The 15,961-nt window shown below is 34.8% G+C and overlaps 2 protein-coding genes across 5 annotated transcripts; one reads left to right on the forward strand and one right to left on the reverse strand.

Annotated features, from left to right (window-relative positions):
- Nucleotides 1-42: 42 nt before the first annotated feature.
- EMB1030 (Alanyl-tRNA synthetase, class IIc) lies at nt 43-8,494 on the reverse strand. 4 transcript variants are annotated; one of them, XM_086419969.1, is made up of 13 exons: nt 8,250-8,488; nt 7,555-7,674; nt 7,257-7,465; nt 6,702-6,880; nt 5,819-5,897; nt 5,245-5,379; nt 4,963-5,112; nt 4,641-4,751; nt 3,579-4,496; nt 3,010-3,282; nt 2,054-2,263; nt 1,146-1,303; nt 43-758 (listed from the first exon to the last, which is right to left on the reverse strand). In XM_086419969.1, exons 1-13 carry the CDS (start codon nt 8,383-8,385, stop codon nt 422-424), a joined length of 3,015 nt encoding a protein of 1,004 aa, XP_086276095.1. In that variant the 5' UTR covers nt 8,386-8,488; the 3' UTR covers nt 43-421. The 4 variants fall into 4 exon arrangements, 3 of the variants coding, with proteins under 3 accessions (XP_086276095.1, XP_086276096.1, XP_086276097.1); XM_086419970.1 differs by having other exon boundaries at nt 7,583-7,674; nt 8,250-8,270; XR_015171085.1 differs by lacking the exons at nt 43-758; nt 1,146-1,303 and adding an exon at nt 2,481-2,738 and having other exon boundaries at nt 2,125-2,263; nt 8,250-8,494.
- A 1,990-nt stretch (nt 8,495-10,484) lies between these two features.
- Nucleotides 10,485-13,474, forward strand: LOC147408612 (putative CoA ligase CCL5). The gene is made up of 5 exons (XM_086419983.1): nt 10,485-11,783; nt 11,886-12,031; nt 12,345-12,412; nt 12,694-12,796; nt 13,189-13,474. Exons 1-5 carry the CDS (start codon nt 10,544-10,546, stop codon nt 13,300-13,302), a joined length of 1,671 nt encoding a protein of 556 aa, XP_086276109.1. The 5' UTR covers nt 10,485-10,543; the 3' UTR covers nt 13,303-13,474.
- Nucleotides 13,475-15,961: the final 2,487 nt, after the last annotated feature.

Genomic DNA, 15,961 nt, shown 5'->3' on the forward strand with positions numbered 1-15,961 from the left:
GAAAGTTGGCATGAGGCATATTAGGTTTGTTCAACATAAGGGTGATACAGAACAAATTTTGGTTTTATAGACATGTACATTACAAAAATTAGTGTAGCACTTGTACAAATTCCCAATTTAACGCAATGCTTCATCAGTGCAAGCAAGCATTTGAAGAAACTAAATATCCTAAAATACATTTTTACAGGTTTATACTAGTTGAATGGAAAGGAAAAAAAAAGAAGAGTGGGGGGGAGGGGATCATTACCTGTTACATGCTTTTGCAATCTTTGGGTGCGTTAGTGCAAATGGAAGTATGTTGAGCACTTATGCAGTTGCAGACCCTGAAAACCTTTTGAAGATCCCAAAAGCCCAAAATCACACACCATCAGTTGTTTAACCTCGTAATGGAAAGTTTTATAAAACCAAATCCTACTGCATTTCAGCTTGCTTTTTCGGACAGAATAGCTACAAGATCGGTTCGGGCTTTTTCCAGGGCACTCAACAAGTTCTCAGGTTTTCTTCCACCTGCCTGGGCAAAATTAGGTCTGCCACCCCCTCCTCCACCACATAACTTAGCTATGGGTCCTATAAATTTCCCTGCCTGAATTCCCAGACCTACAATACCTGGACTAAAGGCAGCAACTAAGCTAACCTTACCGTCACCTGGACATGAGCCCAAAACAACGGCTGCAGGATCTTGTAAGTTATCCATGAGATATTCTGCGGCACTCTTTAGTGAATCAGCATCTATATCATCCATGTTCTCAACAAGAACCCTGGAAAATAATTTTTTTCCTCAAAAAAAAAAAAAAAAAATGAAATGAAAGTAATCAAACTAATCAAGTGCAAAATTGGACATATTTATAATAGTTAGCGAAAAAAATTGTTGTAGATTAGTTAGATATTTTTCAAAATGAAATCACAAAAATTTACTATGCAATTACATATCTTACAATAAATTAAAATTTTGCATTTTCTAGTAGAACTGGGAGATTTATCAAATTTCAAAATATTCATCATTTATTTTTCCTTGAGGAAAACCTGAAATCGTCCCGATAAAAAAACCAAGGAAAATAGAGAGAAATTTTAAAACTCTTCTTTGTTAAGAGCTTGCTAGGGATGGACGTTGTATTCATGCAAAGAGGAAAGAAGAGGTTTCGTACTTTATTGTTTTTGAAGTTCCAACAGAGAATGCTTCCTTTGCAACCATTGATGCTTTGTATACTGCAGCTTTAGCACGTAAAGCTGAAACTTCATTTCTCACCATTCGTAACTCCTCCAAAAGGCTTTCCACCCTGGTCGTTACATCTTCAGCTTTTACCTTTCCAAAAGAAAAAAAAAATGTTTCAAGAATCAACTGTTAGCACTCAAATAAGGATATTAAAAAAAAACTAATAAAGAATAAATGTATTTGAAGAAACATATCCATAATCCATAATCCAATTATAGTTCATAATCCAACTATAAGTGTTTTCATTCTGTGCAATCCCAATCTTTTGAAAGACGGTCAACTTATTCACAGATGAATTTTCTCACAACTCAATCCGAAAAATCACTTTCTTGAACAAGGATTAAAAAAGCATTTTTTTTCCATGCAAGTTGGCAATAGCTGAAACAGAGGGAGGAAATTCTGCCTTGGCAAACAGTCACACAAAAAATAATGTACACCTTGATATGATTCCCACTTTATTGCATAATTGACATATATGGAGACTCCAAAAAATTGAGAAGTGAGGAGCAGAGCAAGACAGGGAAAATGAAAAGCAGTTAAAATATAAAAATAAATGACCATACAGTCCCATCCATCTGCTTTTGGAAACAAAAAGATCATTGGGCTAATTTATTTAAGAAGCATATTCAACCCACAATAAAGGATGTTCCATTATCACTTCAAATAAACTGGCATCAGATGGATTGGCTTATGTCATACTAATGATTTCAGATGCTGGATTGTCTTTCTTTCTTTCTTTTATTTTATTTCATTACGAGTTTTCGTGTGCACCAGAAATATAAAATATCAAGATAGGTTTGGTGCTGATGCTGAATGACAAAAGCTCTCAAGAAAACTTACTTTGAGAGTGGAGCATAGACATTTCATGTAATTATCTCGGACACACATATAATCAACAAAGGCTTCACCAGCTACAGCTTCAATACGTCTGATCCCTGATGCTATCCCTTGCTCAGAAATTATTTTAAAACCTCGTAGTTCAGCAGTATTGCAGACATGGGTCCCACCACATAGTTCCATTGATACACCAGGAACTTCAACAACACGTACCTATAGCATAGTAAGTAAATATAAGTCATCATAAATTGGTTTCATGTATGGACTTCATTGTCCAAATGAAAATATCAATTGCTACATTGTTTTTAGTGTGGAAAATTTTCAAACTCCTTTACTAACTAATTACTCATTACGGGCGAAAGAGGATAGTTTTCCACCTATATGGATCTAACCATGGATTACAATTTTGTGGTTAAAGAGGTCAGCAAACCTGGTATCCTAAAGTTTCCAGAGTATGATGGGAGGGAGAATGCTGTCCACAAGTTTCCACCTCACCATTATATTGTGTAGATATTCCTTTCAAAAGCTAACATTTACTAGTCTAGATAAAGAAAGAGTCAATCAGCTCGATCTTGTGAGAAAATTGGACCCCTAGTAATCTGAAGCAGAGTGAACCCGCCAGCAAACCACTTTCTACTTCTTTGAATCTTGTGTATTTATTTGATGGGATCAACACACTTGGACTTCTCTGAAAGAATTCATAAAAATTAGAAAGAAGCATGTTTCTTCTTGGGCACAATTTTCCTTAAAAGTTCTGAAGTCTGAATTACCTGTATAATCTTTTTATTCTATGCTCTAGGTTTTTTTTTTTTTTTTTTCTTTTTTTTTGGAATTTCACAAAAAAAAAAAAAAAAAAATCCTATTATTGCCATCTGTGAATTTAATTGGGAGTATGAATTCACACTACTCAAAGGTTTTATTTCATTGTAAAAATAAAAAAGAAATTGATTAGATCAAACCTGCTCCCCATATTTTTCCCCAAACATTGCAATAGCACCTGCTCTTTTAGCATCAGTTAGTGGCATCACTTTAGTTTGAAGATCCATTGCATCACCAATCCACCTATTGATCATTTGTTCAATCTCCATAATCTCATGATCTTGGAGTGGTCGGTGAAAATTGAAATCAAATCGGAGACGTTCAAAAGCCACCAGTGAACCAGCTTGTGATGTTTCCTGACCTATTACGCTTTTAAGTGCAGCTTGTAGCAAATGTGTAGCAGTATGGTGAACCTGCAATTTCCCACCAAAGACCAATTTTTATAACATGGAAAAAACAAATCAAACAAAGCATATCATGCAAACACTACGGATAGATTTTATATCAATATATATGTTCATAACTAGCTACATTGAGATCTCAGTACATTTGTAAGATAAATAATTGAGTAGTACTAACTCATAGCTTTTGGCTTGAATCTCAGTAAACAGTAGTAGAACAGAATATTGACCCAACTAATGTGACAATGACAGCATAGACTTAAAAAAATGTAAAACAGAGGAGATGAAATTTAACATTGAATCCTCACCTTAGCATGCTGTCTAAGTTTAACATCAACTGCAGCTTCAACTTCTGTGCCGATTTCTATAGCTCCCTCCCTAATAGTACCCTTGTGAACAAATATATTTCCCAAAGACTTTTGGACATCTTTGATTTCTACAATGGCTTTCAGTTTACTTTCAACTTCGGAGACGTAGAGAAAACCGTTGTCTCCGATTTGACCACCTGATTCAGCATAGAAGGGTGTCCTATTAAGTAAAATCTCTACATCACTTCCTTCAGAACCCTTCATTACAGGATTTCCATTCACCAACAGACCCTCAATTACCGCTCTGGCAGAAAGGGTATCGTATCCCAAAAATTCAGTGTCTGGAATGCTTTCTGTAAGCTCTGACTCATTTCCAACAGCAAGTTTAACAACACTGTGAGCAGCCTGAGATTGACGTCTTTGGTTCTCCATTTCAATATCAAAACCTTTCATATCAATACCAACACCTCGTTCCTCAGCAACTTCCATTGTAATTTCTATTGGGAAGCCATACGTATCATACAAAAGAAATGCATCTTTGCCTGACAAACAAGGTGCACTTCCATGGTCTTGGGCATATAATAATGCATTAGTTAACAACTGATCGAGTAGCTTTTCTCCTCTCTCCAAAGTCTGCACAAAACGTAGCTCTTCCCTTCTCAACTCCTCAATGATACGGCGTGTCCTAGACTTTACATCTGAGTCTATCCGAGTACTTAATTCTATTACTTTCTCTGCAATTGCAGGTAGAAAAGTTCCTTCATGGTCTCCCTTACCATCACCCCTTATACCAAGTAATCTTCCAGTACGAACAACCCTTCTGATGAGCCGCCGAACTACATAACCCCTCCCAATATTTGATGGGACAACGCCATCTGATATGAGATAAACAATTGCACGCATGTGGTCTCCAACAATCTGTAAAAGAAACAAAGAAAAAATTATAAGAATGATTTTAAAAGAGATATTAACTGCATTGATACAAACCTATGAAATCAAAATTAGAAATAGATTATATGGATATTCTTGAAAGAAATAGCAGATTCTCAGAAAAGAGCATACTTTTAGACTGGTCTTTATATTGTCATCAGATTCTGCATATGAGATCATTGCCAATTCTGAGACCTTCTCTATGATGGGATAGATCAAGTCGGTCTCATAGTTGTTCGGAACCTGAAAATGAGTGTGACACATGAGTATGGTAAATTTGGGAATAAGGCTTTGATGACGATGATATGACTATGGTAGATTTCTACATGAGATAATGAGCCAAGCAGTAGAATGATGTCATATTATCATTTTACTCTACGGGAAGTTTAACACACAAGTGATCATTTTCATGACAGTAGACTGGAGCAGAACTAATGTATTGAACTACAGATACCTTCTGAAGGATGCGAGCCATACGTTCAAGGCCAAGCCCTGTATCTATGTTCTTTTGTTTTAAGGGTTCAAGGGATCCATCATCCTTCTTGTTATATTGCATGAAGACCAGATTGTAGAACTCTATAAACCTGGTATCATCTCCCAAATCCTATACATGTATTTTACCTGTTATTAGAAAAAACACAAGATACACGCATGCACACTTATATATATATATATATATATATATATATATATATATATATATATATATAGAGGGAGAGAGAGAGAGAGTACTTACAGTGTTGGAATATCCCCTCTCAGGATGGAAGTCATAATAAATCTCAGAGCATGGACCACAGGGACCAGTAACCCCGCTAGTCCAAAAATTGTCATCCTCACCCATCCTTTTTATACGCTCCACAGGAACACCTACCTGATGCAAGAATCAACATCAATACAAAGTAATAAGATTTTTGTATCTTTTATAGGCCAAAATAAGACTTTTTTGCTCGTCTCTTCTTTTTCGATAGGTTTACACGTGAAAGCGGGTTTTGATCCCAGGTCTGTAGTATTACCCACACAGACTTTACCACCTCACCAAGGTGGCACCTTGTTTTTCTTTGTTATTTACTACGAAGCATCCAATAAAACAAATTTTAGAAGGGTGAACACACCATAAAGATGCAAATGTTGGTTCTAGAAGTACAGTTAAAGAAGGTATCCTAGTAAAAGTAGCAGATAAAAAATAAGCTTTATAGATTTTATCCACCAAAGAAGTAAGATGAACAAGTATTGTTTATTAATGTGCACATAAGATCCAGAGAAGAAAAATAATAAAAGAAAAAGTAAATCTAAAATCAAATCTCGCTTACCTCATTATGCCATATGGAGAAAGCTTCATCATCATCTTCAAAAACACTAATCCAAAGTCTCTCAGGTGGCAGATCAAACCTGTAAGTTAACACAGTAGATGAATACTAAGCACATGCCTCCCAAAAATCATCAAAAAAGACAAAACCAAACTAAGGCAACAGAAATCCAAAATTTCTTGATAAAGCTATATTTATTTGATACAATTATGCTAAATGATGATTCCACTTTAAAACAATAGTTTCCATAAAACAATAACAATGTCCTTAATCTGGAACTACAAATGATAAATAAAAATGAAAATATGTATAATTTTTTTTTTCTCTCCTTTTTTTTTTTTAATTTTTTTGACTGGCATGTATGGTCTAGAACCTCTGGACCAGTTGCAAATTGAGTTGGGACCACATGATAGATGGGGATTTAAACCAAGGACACTACGCCAGATGGGAAACCAATACAAAGATTCCATTATAGAAATGAAACAAGCATGCTTGCAGAAACATCCTATATAAGATTATAATGAGGATGACCATCATCAAGTAAAGATTAATAAAGAAGAATAACGGAATAGGTATAGATATATATATAGGATGCAGCATCCATAAAAATTAAAAGTGGATTAACATTAGTCGAGTAGAGAAGTCATCTTTGTACAGATGTAATGTCATTGCTACTTCTATACATTTATAAACCACGGTTAATCAAATCAGTAATAAAACAGACCACAAATCTAAGCATGGTACCACTATATGAATGACGGTAAACAATACAAGGACCCCATAACTCAGTGTGCAATCATTGTCTCTAGCAAGTTTTCAATTAAATGACACAAAATTTACCAATCTAGAGTTCATGGCCCATCAGCAATAAAAGTTTTATGCGTACTCCTTGGTCGAAAGTTCCCATGCCCAGCTAATTGCTTCCTTCTTGAAGTAATCACCAAAGCTGAAGTTTCCAAGCATCTCAAAGAAGGTATGATGTCGAGATGTTCGACCCACATTCTCCACATCATTTGTCCGTATGCACTTTTGAGCAGTTGTAGCACGAGATACTTGTCTAGGTGCCTACATGAGATGTCCCAGCATTGTTGAAACCTCAAAAATATGATAAAAAGTACGCACCAATATTCCACTCTCTTGAGTATGAAATAGGCACTAAAGTAATATGACTGGATGACAAATCACATTGCTAATGTCAGAAAGGCCTTGCAGAAGGCATGCAATATATTCCATAAAAGTGATCAATGCACACAAAAAAAGGAAGAAAAAGGGAAAAATAATAATTTCTAGCCAATCAAACCATCACGAAAAATATGTCGTGCCTTCTAACAATGGAGTTTGCAAATCTTTATCCAGGTTCACTATGAAACATTTGTACTGTTAATTACCAAATAGCTGAAATCCAACCTATGAGAAACTTATGCTACCACATCTAACATACCTTTCCAAGAAATATGGGCTTGAACTGAAGCATTCCTGCAATTGTAAGCAGAACAGTGGGATCATCTGGCACAAGTGAAGAACTTGGTAGGACTTTGTGACCACGGGAAGCATAAAATTCAAGAAATCTGCTGCGTATGGAATCCCCACTCATAGGGAGATCCTTGGGCTTATCCTCCACCATTTCCTTAGTACTAGGCTGTACTGATGCTGCAAAACGGAATGACTTAATAAAAGCCTTTACATATAGAAATGAAAGAAAAAATAAGGATGCTACTCCATTAAATAACGAAGAAAACCTGATGTACTTATTCTGTTTTGCATTACTTGTGATCCCTTCATATTAGAACGTTCATTGTGCAAGTTCGGTGAAGCTTGGAAAAGAGTTCCTACCCTAAAGCCTGCGTAAGCCCTGCAACCTATAACCAAGCATGACATTTCAGCTACTAAACTTTGATGGAAGATAACCTCAACCTATAAACTCAAAAAAACACTATATAATGATGAGATTTTGCATTAAAGAACAGAGTACAAAAGGCAAAATTATACAATAAGAAGATGGGTTCTCCAGAATCCATCGACCATATACTAGTGTCTCGATGGCTATGGCAAACAAAAGTCCAAATCTTTGACAATCGAGTCGGTTAATTTCAATGGGGAAACTTAATGTCTTTCTCAGTTGGTACAAATCTCAAGAGCCAAATTTGAAGCTCTTCAATTCTTCCAAAGAAATCATGGTTCGTACTTCTTACGTCTTTTGGTAAAAATAATGTGTTTGACTAACGTATTTAATGGAAATTATACGATTTTAACTAGGTTTTTCTCAAATTGACTACTTTGAGAATCATTAGAAGCATGAATTAGAATTCAAGTGGTCAAAATTTAATAATAATAAATGTAAATTTAACGATTAACGATGAAATAACTGAAGAACGTGAAGCTCGTTAATGGCTGGAAAAGATTATAACTGAGTGCAGTGAGTTGCAGAGATTACCAATTGCGAGGGAAAGATTGCACTTTGCTGGTGTTGGAAAGTAAGGTCTGGAAACTAAGCTTGAAGTAACAAGTGGGATGAGAGGTTTCCCGCCATAGCCATTCTGCAGAGAGTCTGCGAGCTTCAACCCTTTCATGGTGGGAAACGAGAGAGGCACCACTCTCTCAGCTTCGTTTGTTTAACAAGCGAAGAAGCAGAGCTTCGAATGAGCTTTCTATTCTAATAAATGGATTTAAAGATAAGCTTTTGGAGAACCACAGGTTCTGCTTGTTTGGGAACTAAGAAGATCCTGACTCCGATGGACAAAACTCATCTTCACCGCACACGTGGCACGCTTATTTAAGAAGATTTACGGTTCAGATGCTCCTAATGGATCGCCTTAAGGGGGGAAAAAAAAAAACCCATCATGATTAAGAATTTAGAGAGATGCTATTGGCACTCCAACTTTTACTTATTACATCCCAATTTCTTAAATTATTTATCACACCCTAATTAAAGACTAAAACACATCGTTGAAACATGGATAAATTACCATTTTCATGCCTTCAATATGGAAAATTTCTGAATTTGGTACACCGTTCTTTTTAAATCCCAAAACATGTTTTCCAAGCAGTTCTCCACTTTTACAATCTATCATTAAAAATATTAAGGGTATTTGACTTTAGCATTACCTATAATTTTGGTAGTAATTAATCAACGAATTCGCTCATTATAAAAGTCACTTAAAAATTACTTGCAATCTCGTTGTTGCCCCAGGGCTAGTTCTTGGACAAGACCATGGCCTATAGGTTCGGCAAAGCCCAAATATAAGCACGGTCCGCTATCTACAGGGATACCCACTTATCAATAATAAAAAAATCTAAAAAGAAAGAGATAAAGATAACGAGCTTCTATTGTTACCCCAACTTTTACTTATTTTTATTCTTTGATTAGTTTTTTTTTTTTTTAGTGAGATTCACAAGACCAACCTATATGTTGCAATTTTATTATAAAAACTCCCATACTTTATCAAGTTTGTTACTAAACAAACTTTACTTTACGAATCAGGCTAGAATGACTAACTTAGTAAGATTTCAAATCTTTCTAAGAATTCTAGACTTCATGGAAAACTCAAATTTAAAAAAAGAAAAAAATAATTGAACTTGATCAAAGATACTGAAATTGGATAGCTATCGAATAATAGTAAATTTTTTTTTTTCTAGAGTTCATAGAATTTTGTCATTTATAATACTATTGGCATTAGATCATGTTTTTGGATTTTACAAATTGATGTGGCTAGGATCCACTCTAATTTATGTTAAGTAACAAATTAACTTCATCAATTTGAATTTTATGAAGTGGATTCCCATTCTAAGGTTTGTTGAATAATTAACTTGATAAAGTAAGATTCGGTGGGTAATGAACTCCATAAAATAAGGTTTCCTTAGAGTTGTCGGAACTCCAAAGGAGTTTTTGAAATAAAAATGCAATGGTTAGATCTGTCAAGTAAATCTATTTTCTTTTTATTCTAATTGGAATGTAATAAGTAGAAGTTAGGTGCCAAATTGATTTATAATTGCTTCTATCTAATTGAATGATGGACCCACTGCTATTGGCATCCAACTCTTACTTATTATACCCTAATTAAAATAATAATAATAATAATAATTGAATAGTTGAGAACAAATAAAAACTAAGATACCAATAGAAGTTTTTTTCTTCTTCTTATTTTTTCTTAGATTTCAATTTTTTGGTTTAAGATTTTCTATTAGTCATGACTCTAAACAACTACTGAATTGTTTGAAAGTGTTGTTAGATCATAATTTTAGCCAAACCATTGTAATGTTTGAAGAGCATGTGTTCTGAATAATTTAAGAAATTGGGTGTCGATAGCAACTTTCATTAAAAAGTAGTTTTATCAGGAAATTATCTATGGAGGAACATCATGTCCTCCTTCATTTAAGAGTAATGATTTTCTGACTTTCCCACTTGACATATTCAAAATACTCTCTTGATGTGGCATGTGCTAGAATTACAATATATTTTGTCGGGATACTCAACAGCACATATTTATGGGGATGTGACATTGGGTATCTCGAAAAAAAAGATTTTTGGTTGATGACCATACCACGTCAGCGTAGTGAAGACATTCTAATTAGAAAGTCGTTATTCTTAGTGAACACGTGTAATTTTATGTCGGGCTAGTGCATCACGTCCTTGAAGAGTACTGTCACATCAATCTATTCATGTCGGAACTAAATTCACGGAAATAAGTATTTACCAGTTGGGCGAGGAGAGCAGAGGCCTTTTTTCACATGGCGCAATATAGCAGCGTTTCAATCGATCCCAATAGTGGTTTCTGCAAGTCCAACTCCATCTTCTACAGAAAGAGACAACCATTACCTCTCCCTTCCAATGAATCTCTCGACATCACCACCTTCATCTCCTCCCAGCCCCACCAACACCAAGGTAACATCGCCTTTATCGACGCTTCCACGGGTCACCAACTCACCTACACACAACTCTGGCGATTGGTTGACTCAGTCTCTTCTGGTCTCTCCAATCTAGGCATCCGCAAAGGTCACGTGATCCTCATCCTCTCTCCAAATTCCATATTTTTCCCAATTATCTGTCTTTCGGTCATGTCTCTTGGCGCCATAATTACCACCACCAACCCACTCAACACGCCTCGTGAAATCGGTGTCCAAATCGCCGATTCCAAACCGATTCTGGCATTTACAACTCAGTCTCTCCTCCCAAAACTCACTGGTTTGAATGATCTCCCCATCGTTCTCATAGGAGAAAATAATATTATTAATTCGGATAACAAAGCCAGAATTGTTTATTCACTAGAAGATATGATGAAGAAGGAGCCGAGTCAGAACCTAGTGAAAGATCGAGTTAATCAGGATGACACAGCGAGTCTGATGTACTCGTCGGGCACAACAGGTAAGAGCAAAGGCGTGTTGTTATCGCATAAGAATCTCATAATCATGGTTCAAAATGTGGTGGATCGGATACAGTCAACTGGCGGAAACCAGACTCTGATCTGTACCATCCCGATGTTCCACATGTACGGTTTGTCTTGGTTTGCTATTGGGTTGCTAGCATCTGGATCGACGACTGTGATGTTATCGAGATTCGATTTGGAGGAAATACTCTCTGCTATCACCAAGTACAGCGTGACGTTCATGCCTGTAGCGCCACCAGTAGTAGTCGCGCTGGTTAACAATGCTGATAAAATTCGGGCCTCGTCGAGATACAATTTAGGGTCGTTGAAGTGGGTTATATCTGGTGGAGCTCCATTGAGTAAAGAAGTGATTGAGAAGTTCTTGGGATTGTATCCAGGTGTAAAAATTCTACAAGGGTATGCGTTGACAGAGACAACAGCAGTGGGTGCATCAAACGATCTGGTTGAGGAGAAGATGCGTCATGGTTCAGCTGGATTGCTATCGGCCTCTTTTGAAGCGAAGATCGTTGATCCGAAGAATGGGAAGGCGTTGTCAGTGAATCAGACGGGTGAGCTTTGGCTACGTGGACCATTGGTTATGAAAGGTAAAGTTTCTTTCTATCTTTATGGTAGGTGTTCTCACCTACCCAACATTGATAGAAATATTCTTAATTAACAATCATACGGTGGTAATGAAATTAATGTAGGTTATTTGAACAATCCTGAAGCCACTGCATCAACTTTAGATTCGGAAGGATGGTTAAAAACTGGTGATCTCTGCTACATTGATGATGATGGATACCTCTTCGTGGTTGATAGGTTGAAGGATCTCATCAAATACAAGGCTTATCAGGTGACTCAAAACTTTTAGTGATTTAGTTATATTTCTTTTAGTTGAAATGCTCATGAATACTACAAATTACAACTCTATCATTTTTCTCTTCAAATTTAAGTTTTTCTATTGTTAAACCAAACAGGGTGTTTCTTTTCTGTCCATGCAAGCCCCCTGCATACTTGAACTTGAATTTAGATCTAATTATTTTGACGACCATGTTTTAGACCTCAACTAACCCAGATGTGAACACCATTTTGATTCTTTTCTTGGTGACTGTAAATGTTCCTGGAATTTTTCTAATGGGAATTGAATCTCTCTCTTTGTTGGGTAGGTCCCTCCAGCAGAACTAGAGGCAGTATTGCTTACTCATCCAGAAATTGCTGATGCTGCAGTCATACCGTAAGCATTGGCCTTTTACATCTCTTTTTAAATTCCTAAATGGGTGAAGATGGTGTCTTGATTCTTTGGGACAAGGCTTTGTTGTTCTTTCATGTATTAGACAACTTTTTTTTCCTTAAAAATTTTCGTAATTAAGAAATTAAAGAATTTATTTTGAAAATTTAATATAAAGATGTTTTAAAACAATAAAATATTTTTTTGATATAAAAGATATTAATAGAACATGTAAACTTAAACTCCTTAGTTGGAGATATATGAAAGTATAATTTCATGTTCTATAGATTTCCTGATGAGGAGGTTGGACAGTTTCCCATGGCTTATGTGGTGAGAAAAGTGGGAAGCAATTTATCGGAGAGCATGGTCATGGACTTCGTAGTAAAACAGGTACTTTCAAATTCTGTTGATTTGTGCTAAGGGATATTTAAGAAAAAGTGATCAATTTTTGACGAATTTATGATACCGGCCTGCTGTTCATTTTAATTACCAAAATGTGAACGATAATGAATTCAGAGGTTCTTAAAGTGACTATTTCGCAGGTTTAAAGGAGCAATTTCACAGGTTTAAAGTCACTAATTGGAAATATTCACTTTAAAACCGTCAAATTTGTTATTATTCTGAAATTTTTTTTATAACGAAAATGTGATTATTCAGGTTTTGGTAATTAAAATGAATAGTTAGCCAGAATTGTAAATAACTCATTTTCAGTTCATGAAATTATATTCACCCTTGTGCTAATATGTTATTAGTATCTCAAAAATATTCATACACATGTTCAGGTGGCTCCATACAAGAAAATTCGTCGAGTCACATTCATTGAAGCTATCCCCAAAAACCCATCAGGCAAGATCCTCAGAAAGAATCTCATTAAGCTCGCGACCTCCAAGCTTTGAGAACCTAATTAGATCTATTAAAACGTCCATGAGCAGAATAATCTTTAGCATTTCTATAAAAGTTCACCTTAATCAAATTTCAGTGATGGAGTTCTCTGTTTTTTTATTCAACAAATCTTGGGATGGCTATCCTTGCAATCTAGCAATAAAAATGAATTGGCTTCTTTCGTATCGCTGGGTGTTTGCATGATCCATTGAACTCTCGTATGATTAGATGGATGTGGCCCACTCACTATGGTATTCAATTCATAACACTAAAGGGGAGGCAAATGACATAGCGAAAACTTGTACATCAATAGATTCGAAAGAAATTTAGAGATTGTGTTTAATAGAACATATAAAATCAATTTGAATCAATAGATTAAAATTTGAAAAAAATAAATAAAATTACAAAAATAAATTAAAACAAGAGAAATAATTAAATTCAAAATTTATTGCATGAATTGTTATATTTGAATAGATAAATTTCTTTTTTTAAACTCCTTATACAGATAACTTTATTATAATAAATTAGAAACCTTCTAAAATACTAAAAAGTATCTATGTAAAACATAATACCAACTTTCTAAATCTATTATAACTCAATTTGGATAATTCAAAACACCTTTAATTATATATAGCCTAAAAATTAAAAACTAATTTAGACAAAAATAGAAACTAAAAAAAGAATAATACTCCTAAAAGAACATAAAAATATAAATCCTACTAGAATTAGAAAATAGAAAATTGAAAATAAATTAGAAACTTCCAAAGGTTGAAGAAAAAAAACTAACTAAAGAATTTCTAAAGTACTTATAATTGAAATAGACTAAACACATGAGATTGAAATCAAAATTGGGTTGAGTATGACCCAACCAGGTTACTTATAATTGAAATAGACTAAACACATGAGATTGAAATCAAAATTGGGTTGAGTATGACCCAACCAGGTCAACTTGAACCAGGTTGGTTAAATCCAGTTGACTTGATCAAACTGAGTTAACTTGTCCAGATCTTGATAAGTTGATAAGGTGATGAAAATTTTATTCTCAAGAACAATTTGTTCTACATCAGCAAACCAGAAGTTTCTAGCAAAAACATATCGAAAACTATGTAAATTAAGGGCCCTCCATTGTCGAATGGAAGGAATTTGGTCCAAATTTCACTACATAAATCATTTGGCAGCTAATCATACTTTAGTAGATAGTCTTCATAAGCAGTCTAGGGTAAGTGGTAGGAGCATGTGCTGGCTTTACATTGTTGCGGATAAAGGGATTCTAGTAGTCTAGATAGTAGATAGCTAAGGTCAGAAACTTCAATGAGCACCATTTAGGCATACAACAAGGCACTTTTAAAGCCTGGGTGATAGAATCCATGGAACTTGGCAAACTTTGTATGGCCCAAGAACATAAGCAGACTCAATTGCTCTAATAGTCATTATGGGTTGCAGTTTAAACTTATTTGATTAAGTTTTACGAGCATTTGATGCAAATCTTTATGATTTTATAAGATTACAGTTTGTAACTTGGAATTGATCGACATGAAAGTGACTCTGCACCAGCAAAATCTCACATAGATGCACACCAATTTGATTAGAATCTCTCTCCAACTACTCTTCTCTTTCACATATTGTATCATTCAATTTTTATATGCTACAATGCATAAAATGTTTATGTAATGGAGACTGGGCTGCCTCTAACTGAACAAATCCTAAGAGAAACCAAAGACGTTAAGGCATGTCGACCTCATTGTGAGCTTCACATCTTCAATACGACGCAGTATGCAACATCACTGAAATGCTCTAATTAGTGTTTCATCATATAGTATTAAGAGAAGAATTCCCCAAACGGTTAACAGAAAAGAATTAAAATGTTAAAGAATGAAACTAGACCTTATAATGATTTGTTCAAACTGCAAGTAAGACAATTGTATATCAAAGCAAGTAAGAGGTCTTTCTAACGGTTTATATTTTGTGGTAAATCTTGATAGACACAAAAATTTACTTAGTTTACAAGATTAATGTTACTCAGCCTTCACAAGATCTAAAATTTCAACCAATGGCCCTAAGAAAAACTCAAAAGTCCAATCCTTACAAAACCACATCTAATTGAAGGCATGGGAGAGAGGGAACAATAAAGAAACTGAAGCACCCTTATAGGTGGTAGTAGATATAAAAGAGGGATATTGAAAACCTGTAATTGAGATATACTGAATCTCTTTTGTTGTATATTATATTGTTATTAAAATAGAAAAAATGAACTTGATTCCATGGTCTATGAGAATATTTAGGATTATCTAGATAGTAAATATTAATTAATTTGGCATTTAGATTTTTCCTAATAATTAAGCTTTCTTTCTAAATTTTAGGATGATGTAATTCTCTATAAAATCCCTATTGGGGCTCATGTAATGATCAACAAATAGAATATAAATTATTTCTTCAATATCGTATTAGATCCCAAGCTCTACTGAGTACAATCTTTCCACGCATTCTTTGACAGTGGCGCCATTGTCGTTAAGTACTTTCTTTATTTCTGCATTGCTTTTTTTCTCCAATAAATCATACAATCATCTCTGTTTCTATAAACTCTTTTTTTTTTTTTTTTTTTTTTTTTTTTTATAGCTCGATGATTTAAATAATAAATTTACCATTAGAGGGAGAAGAGTTTGAAGACAATTG

The sequence above is a fragment of the Akebia trifoliata genome, chromosome 2, assembly GCF_017979445.1.
Source record: "Akebia trifoliata isolate Shusen 1 chromosome 2, ASM1797944v1, whole genome shotgun sequence".
Taxonomy (NCBI): domain Eukaryota; kingdom Viridiplantae; phylum Streptophyta; class Magnoliopsida; order Ranunculales; family Lardizabalaceae; genus Akebia; species Akebia trifoliata.